General features: G+C 45.1%; 1 protein-coding gene across 1 annotated transcript; it reads right to left on the bottom strand.

The window, feature by feature from the left end:
- Positions 1–4670: 4670 nt before the first annotated feature.
- On the bottom strand, positions 4671–6672 carry LOC117843072 (non-specific lipid transfer protein-like 1). The gene is made up of 2 exons (XM_034723637.2): positions 6089–6672; positions 4671–5205 (listed from the first exon to the last, which is right to left on the bottom strand). Exons 1-2 carry the CDS (start codon positions 6438–6440, stop codon positions 5066–5068), a joined length of 492 nt encoding a protein of 163 aa, XP_034579528.1. The 5' UTR covers positions 6441–6672; the 3' UTR covers positions 4671–5065.
- Between the last annotated feature and the right edge of the window lie 303 nt (positions 6673–6975).

Here is a 6975-nt window from a genome sequence, read left to right as displayed (position 1 = left end):
TAGCTGCTTCAAATGTAACAATTGGTTAGGACATCCCTCCATGATTATTAGGGTATCATCAGCGTATTGCAAAATAGGGAAATCCAAACTGTATGTCAGAGGAATTGGTAGTGTGAGATGGTCTTGTTCTTTGGAGCAATTTACAATAGTTTGTAGTAAGTCAGCCCCTAGGACAAAAAGAAGGGGTGAAAGGGGGTCTCCTTGCCGGACTCCTCTTTTGCATTCAAACCTTTTCCCAGGGACACCATTCAAAAGAACTGAAGAAGTACCAGAAGCAAAGATTTGTTCCATCCAATGAATCCATCTGTCTCCAAAGCCTTTATGCTTCATGATTGCCAACATGGCCTGGTGCTCAATCTTATCAAATGCTTTTTCAAAATCAAGCTTGAGGATGACTATCTCCTTTCTGGATTTATAGCATAAGTGAAGGTATTCAAATGCCCACGCAAGACAATCTTGTATCGTTCTGGTCCTGATGAAACCATACTGGTTCACATGCACAAGAGATTTGATCACAGATTGCAATCTATTAGCCAACAACTTGGTCAGAAGTTTCATAGAGGTGTTCAAAAGGGATATAGGCCTATAGTCCGATACATGAGCTGCCCCTTCCACTTTAGGTATCAAAGTTATCAGAGATCCATTTATACTCCGTAGGGAAACTGTGCCAGAGTAGAAAGCATCACAAAGATCATAGAAATCCTGCTTTATGATCGACCAGCACCTCTTTATGAAGGTTTTATTAAAACCATCTGGACCTGGCGCCTTATCATTCGGCATAAGGTTGATAACAGAATCTATCTCTGCATGAGAAAAAGGTTCCTCCAGGCAAGACAGATCTTCCCCTTGGTGCAATAGTAGCTGTAGATCAAAAACCATAGAATTGATTTAGAAGTACCCAAACGTTCCTTGTATGCATCCCAGAGAATTGCTTCTTTTTCCAAATGATTATATTTCGGGGTCCCTGTTATGTCTGCTAGTGATCTAATATAACTTTTACCATGCTTGATGGAAGCATTTGCATGAAAGAATTTCGTTGACTCATCACCAAACTTGATCCATTTGATTGAGCCTCGTTGTTTCCAACAGATATTTTGCTGCTTGAGTAATGTTTGCAACTGTTCCTGTAACAGGACCTTGAAATTCCATTCCATAAGAGACAAATCTCTATATTCCTCAATTAGTTCCATGAATGAGAGGGACAACTTCACATTGGATAGCAGGGACTTTAGATTTGAGAGTTGAGACTTCCATGCCCTTAGCACTCTTCTGAGATTCTTGAACTTCTGAGTAATAATTTTTGCTCTATTAGTTGCCTGTACGGGGACCGACCAGCCATGTGAAACTATATTCATGAACTGATCATGTTCAAGCCAATAGTTCTCGAATCTAAAGAGCTTGCTCTTCGGAATAGCAGAAGCGATACTGATTACACAAGGGGAGTGATCTGAAGTTTCCATCACCAAGGGATAGGCCAATGTGTTTGGATGGTTAAGAACCCAAGAATTAGATGTGAAAAACCAGTCTAACCTTTCTAACAGAGGCACTTGTTGTTTATTTGACCATGTAAAGCGTTTTGATTTCAGAGGAATCTCCACTAAGCTAAGCTTGTTAATTGCCTCATTGAATCGAAACATGTCATTGTGGTTACCCCCAGGCTTGTTTCTGTTGGATGGCTCCCTTATGAGGTTAAAATCCCCCACCACTAACCAGTCAAAATCATCTGGCATTCGTATATTTTCAAACCACTAAATAAACGCAAGTTTCCCCTCCACAGAACAAGGCCCATAAACATTTGTTAAAATCCATTCCCAATCAGTAAGATTGGAGGAGAGCTTCACTAAAATAGCATATTGATTCATGAACACCAGTTCACCATGAAACACAGAAGATTTCCAGAGAATTGCAAGACCACCAGAAGCCCCTTGTGAAGGCAAAAACTCAAATTTATCAAAAGAGGAGGGGCAAAATTTTTTGACGAATGCACTGTCAAAGGCTGCTCTTTTTGTTTCCTGGAGGCAAATGATGTCAGAATTACTTTCAAAAATTTTATCTTTAACTGAATGCCACTTTTTGTTAGAATTAATTCCTCTGACATTCCAGCACAAAACCTTCCAGATCCTTTTGTTAGGACTATAATTCATTAAGAGATATAAGGCAAGAGTTCAGCAACCTTAGTACTGTATGAATAACATCAATACACAGACACAAAAGAAAATTACTTCCAGAATGATAAAAGCCCATAGGTACATAACAAAAGAGGCCTTCTGTATGCTTGAGAAGCAAAATAAAGTAACTATTCCCCCCTCCAAGAGCACTACTTTCTTGGCTTCTTCTTCTGATCCTTTGGAACATTGGCATCTTCATTTTTGTCTTTGTCAGATTTCTTCTTGGCCGGCTTCCTTCCACCAGGGGGAGCTGCAGGCTTTGATTTCTTATTCAGAGCAACCACTGATAACTTCGAAGAATCAATATTACAGAATGACTCTCCCAGGTTACGAATCACTGACTGTGTCAATAGCGGTGGTTTAACCGAGCAACCGATGCAATTTCTATCCTTACAACCTGAAGCTTTAAAGCCATTATTGTGCTTGGCAGTCCTGGAACTCCGTCGAAGTTCATCATCAGAGAGAGGATTACCAGAGACATCTTGAGGCACCTTGTCCAGCATGGAGGCCTGCTGAAGAAGGGACTTGGACCATGGGCCAGCTGAAGCAGCAACCTTTTTAAGCAACCCCTGAACCGGCGTAACTGGAGAAGACTGAGTGTTGTTGGCTGAGTCACCCGAAGGTAATCCAGGCCCAGCACACTGAGGCGTAGATGCAGCAGTAAAAGGAGAAGCAGAGGAACTTGTAATGAGGGATTTATCAGAACCTTCAAAAATGATACCTTTGCCTTTGTTATCCACTGCTGACATGGCACAAGCTGTAGGTGCAGAATGAGGGCATTTCAAAGGGATCGAAAATTTCAAAAATTGGTCAGACTCCAGGTATTGCATAGCTGGCGATGACAGAAAATTCTTGGCCCACTCAAATGTTCCAGGGGTAATCAGTTGAGCCATAAAGAATGAAGCCCAAGAAATAGGAACCTCTACCTTGGGTTCATCAGATGCCGAAGAGAAATGTGTAGCCCACTGCCTATAAAATTCAGCACTTGGCTGATTGAAAGGTTGACGATACAAAGATTCCTTCTGGGCAAAGACTGGATCCTGACTAGGTTGAATAACCTCCACATAACCCAGATGCATAAGATCATTATTCTCATCTGCCAACTGAATATCCTGGTCCTGAATGCCTCCCAGCAGATCATTCTCATTTATTTCATCTTGCACCATCTGAACTGGTTGTCCATCAGCCTGAGGAATGAAAACCTCAACATGAACAGGTTGCTCCAGCGCCTGATTAACTATAGGAAGATCATTATCAGAATTATCTGAGCCCTCAATCACTTGGTTGTTTACTGCCTCATTACCTTCCTCCTCTATTCCCTCATCTAAAGGAGCCAAATTATCAATTCCCCCCAAATCATCAGCAATGGCCATGTTCAAATCAAAATCTGGGTTATCCTCTTCTGCTTCCTGACCATGGTTCCCAGGATTGAGTGCAGGCAATGCTTGAACAATAGGGACAACAGGATCTTCCTGGGCTATTTGTGGGCCAATGAAAGGCCCATTATCTTGTGCAGCCGGCCCATCTGGCCAAAGGCCCCATTGTGGTGCTGGCTCCTGATTAGCCGGTTGATTAGCATTAGGATTAACATTTCCTGGATTTGCATTACCAGAAGGCTGCCCATACCCAAAGAATCAAGAATGGAACGTTTGGTGGAAATTTGAACTGCTTGCCTGAAGGATGAAGTGAATGAATATCCTATCCTGATTTACCTGTCATTTTTCGATTAATATCATGAAATTGCTATTAGTTTCTGCCACTTGCTTAGTATTTTCGTTTCGCCTTGTCGAAGAACAGAATGGAACGTTTGGTGGAAATTTGAACTGCTTGCCTGAAGGATGAAGTGAATGAATATCCTATCCTGATTTACCTGTCATTTTTCGATTAATATCATGAAATTGCTATTAGTTTCTGCCCTGTATGTGTTCTACCACCATCGATCGATTGTGTTCTACCTATTGCTATTGATCTTCTTGCATGACTGGCATGATTCGTTTGTTGCCGAAATGCATGACATGTTTTGTTCAGTTCAGTGCAATTGGCAGCAGTATGATAGCTCAACCTCTGCAGTTCTGCTTTTATTTAGTTGCAGTGAATATTTTTGTACTGCTTGCATGAACTGACTGAATGATACACCATGAATTTCTCTATCTCTGGTCAATCTGTTCGACTACTCTTGATCGACCTGCTTGCATGAATATATGAACTCCTGAAATGTGTGCAATTGGTGGTAGCATGGCTGGTGGCTGCAACTGGTGCCCCATCTCTGTAGTGACCTGCTTGCATGAAGATGGAGCAAGTATTGTACCCTGAAGTTGATTTTGTTTTTGTCTGATAACATTCAGTTCAACAATAGGAAGGTTGGTCTATATCTCTGTCCCTGATATTCTGGTACTGATGTGGCATGTGGGCCGTACAAGCGTGTATTGGTTCTCTACAAGCGTGTATTGGTTCTTAAGTTTAAGCGTAATGCAATTTCAGACTATGCCTGGTTTCTGAGTATGAATTGAACAGGGGAATAGCATTCCAATCCCTGAATGTGTTCTGAATCTTTCAGTACATGAGTTGGCAACAGATCATAATATTGGAAAGTATGTGTGTTCCATGGTGCTGTTTTGGCATAATCTTGCTATGGTGAGGCCGTGAGGTGGAGTAGCTGGCTACAGAAATTCCTTACAGAATGATATGAGAACAGATAACTGATTCTGTGTCTTCTCCGTTTTTGATACTGAACGACGTGCAGTTTCTTTGTTCTTTTCAAGTCTCCCAATTCAAGATAATCAAACGGCGAATGCTGAGACCAATTCAACAGCCTCTCCCAATTCAAGTCTCAATGAATTATGGCACAATTTTCACAAACATCCACAAACGAAATAATCAAATCATCCAACAAATCTTCAGAGGTAGTAATAAGAGAGCAGAGGCGCGGCCACGGCGGCCACGACGGCGAATGCTGAGACCGGCGATCGGGCTGCCGCCGACTTCGATGCGCCTGGGCTGTTGGCGGCCGGTGCCGATCCAGAAGCAGGTGCAGGACCTTCAGCATGGAAGCAGAGTAGTGAGACGACGAAAGATAAGCGAATCACACGCACAGCTTAAAGGACAAAAGGTAATGTATACAAGACCCAAGTTTTTCTTCAGTTCAGAACTTGTTTCAGTGCACAACTGATGACTCTCCACACCATTTACTGAGATCTAATAGGCATGCGAGTTAAGATGGACCTGATGGATACAAAATTGGCTGCCACCTGTCCCATCTCACTCTCTCCCACGCCCATATTTTATTTTGGACTAGAGACGTTAGTAATTCAGATTACGCGTAAGTGTCCTATTAATTAAGATTTTCACTTGCAGATGACTGTCAGCGTGCCAAGACAAAAACGCAGAGCGTTCAGGCTTCAAAAATCTGTCTGGTCTATCATCGTTCATGGTTTTTTAGAAGTTGGAACCATTTTGCTGCCAAGAAAGCTAACAATACTGTCACCATCTAGGCACAATTCAGCCCTATTTTAGGCCTAAATTTTAACATATGATTATCCCGATCTTTGGTGTATAACTCTGTACTGATATTAATGAACCGAAAATTGGTAACGTAGACAGGCTAAAAAAAATCAAAATGGACGCATCGTTTTGCAAAAACTGAAAAATAAAAAAAGAACAGAGTAGTATCTATTACCTTCAGTAGGGGCGCCGGGCACTTTGATTGCAAGAAAATAATAATAAAAATTAAACCAAAAGGCTAATATCTGGAAAACTAATAATAAACAAAATACAATACGCAGAGTTTCACTCATCACAAATTAACATACGAAAACAAAACTAAAACGATTTGGCCTACACATCTTTCTTTTGAAAAAATGGGCTCTTGTCTCAAGGGGGGAAAAAAGAATAAGACGAGATCGGGTTGTGTTAGCGCTTACTGTTGCACTTGCTGAAGGCGGCCTGGTCCTCGCCGCACGCGGCGGGCAGCGTGGCGGCGCGGGTCATGTTGATCGCGACGGGGTACTTCTGTTTGAATGCGGCGCAGAGGCAGGCCACGGTGGCCGGGCTCTTGAGGGCGCCCTTGACGCCGGCGCAGCACTCCATGGCTGGCTTTCCCTGCGGGCTCCCCTGCTGCACGTACGAGAGGCACGGGAGGAGCCCCGCCACCGCCGCCCCGCAGTCCACCGATGACGACGGGGCCGGCGCCGGCGCCGGCGCCTGCGACGCCGCGCCGGACGCCAGCGCGAGGACGGCCACCGCCGCGAGCAGGCCGAGGCCGAGGCGCGCCATGTGGTTGGTTCCTTGGTTGGTGTCGCGACTAGCGGCCGCGCGAGGAGAGGGGAGGCTGGCGCTGGCTGTGGGCTAGGGAAGTGGGAGGGAGGGAGGAGCTGGGGCGCCGGGTGGAGGCGGCGGCGAGCGGTTTTTAAAGGCGGCGGAGTCGTCGCCTCCCGTGGCCAGCGCGGACGACGAGGTATTATAGGGGGTGCCGTTGCCTATCAGTATCTGCGGGTACTCAGTTGTGCGCCACCGCTACGTACAACTGCCACTGGAAACCAGGCGACACGTTTCGATCAGGCCCCAACGGCTAACTGAGCAGACGAGAGGAACCCGCGAGGCACGCCCACGTCGTCTGCCGCCGGATCCGCTGGCGCGCGATCGCGACGGCGACGCCAGGCCGCGCCCGTGCGCGGAGCGGGAGGCCGAGAGGATTTAATTTTAGTCCATCCAAACATGCCCAAAGGCACCGTACGCCGCCGTAACGTGCATTCGGCCGCCGCTGGCTGTTGCGCCGCGCGCGCATGCGTGGGCTGCGCCATTTTTCGCT

Source organism: Setaria viridis, chromosome 2 (assembly GCF_005286985.2).
Source record: "Setaria viridis chromosome 2, Setaria_viridis_v4.0, whole genome shotgun sequence".
Classification (NCBI taxonomy): domain Eukaryota; kingdom Viridiplantae; phylum Streptophyta; class Magnoliopsida; order Poales; family Poaceae; genus Setaria; species Setaria viridis.
The sequence above is the reverse complement of the archived record's forward strand: the minus strand, read 5'-3'. Positions and strand labels throughout refer to the sequence as shown.

Coding starts and splice junctions, on each gene's coding strand:
- LOC117843072 (XM_034723637.2), bottom strand. CDS start 6,440: ATGGCGCGCCTCGGCCTCGGCCTGCTCGCGGCGGTGGCCGTCCTCGCG. Junction 5,206..6,088: donor CGCCTTCAGCAAGTGCAACA/GTAAGCGCTAAC, acceptor TCCATGCTGAAG/GTCCTGCACCTGCTTCTGGA.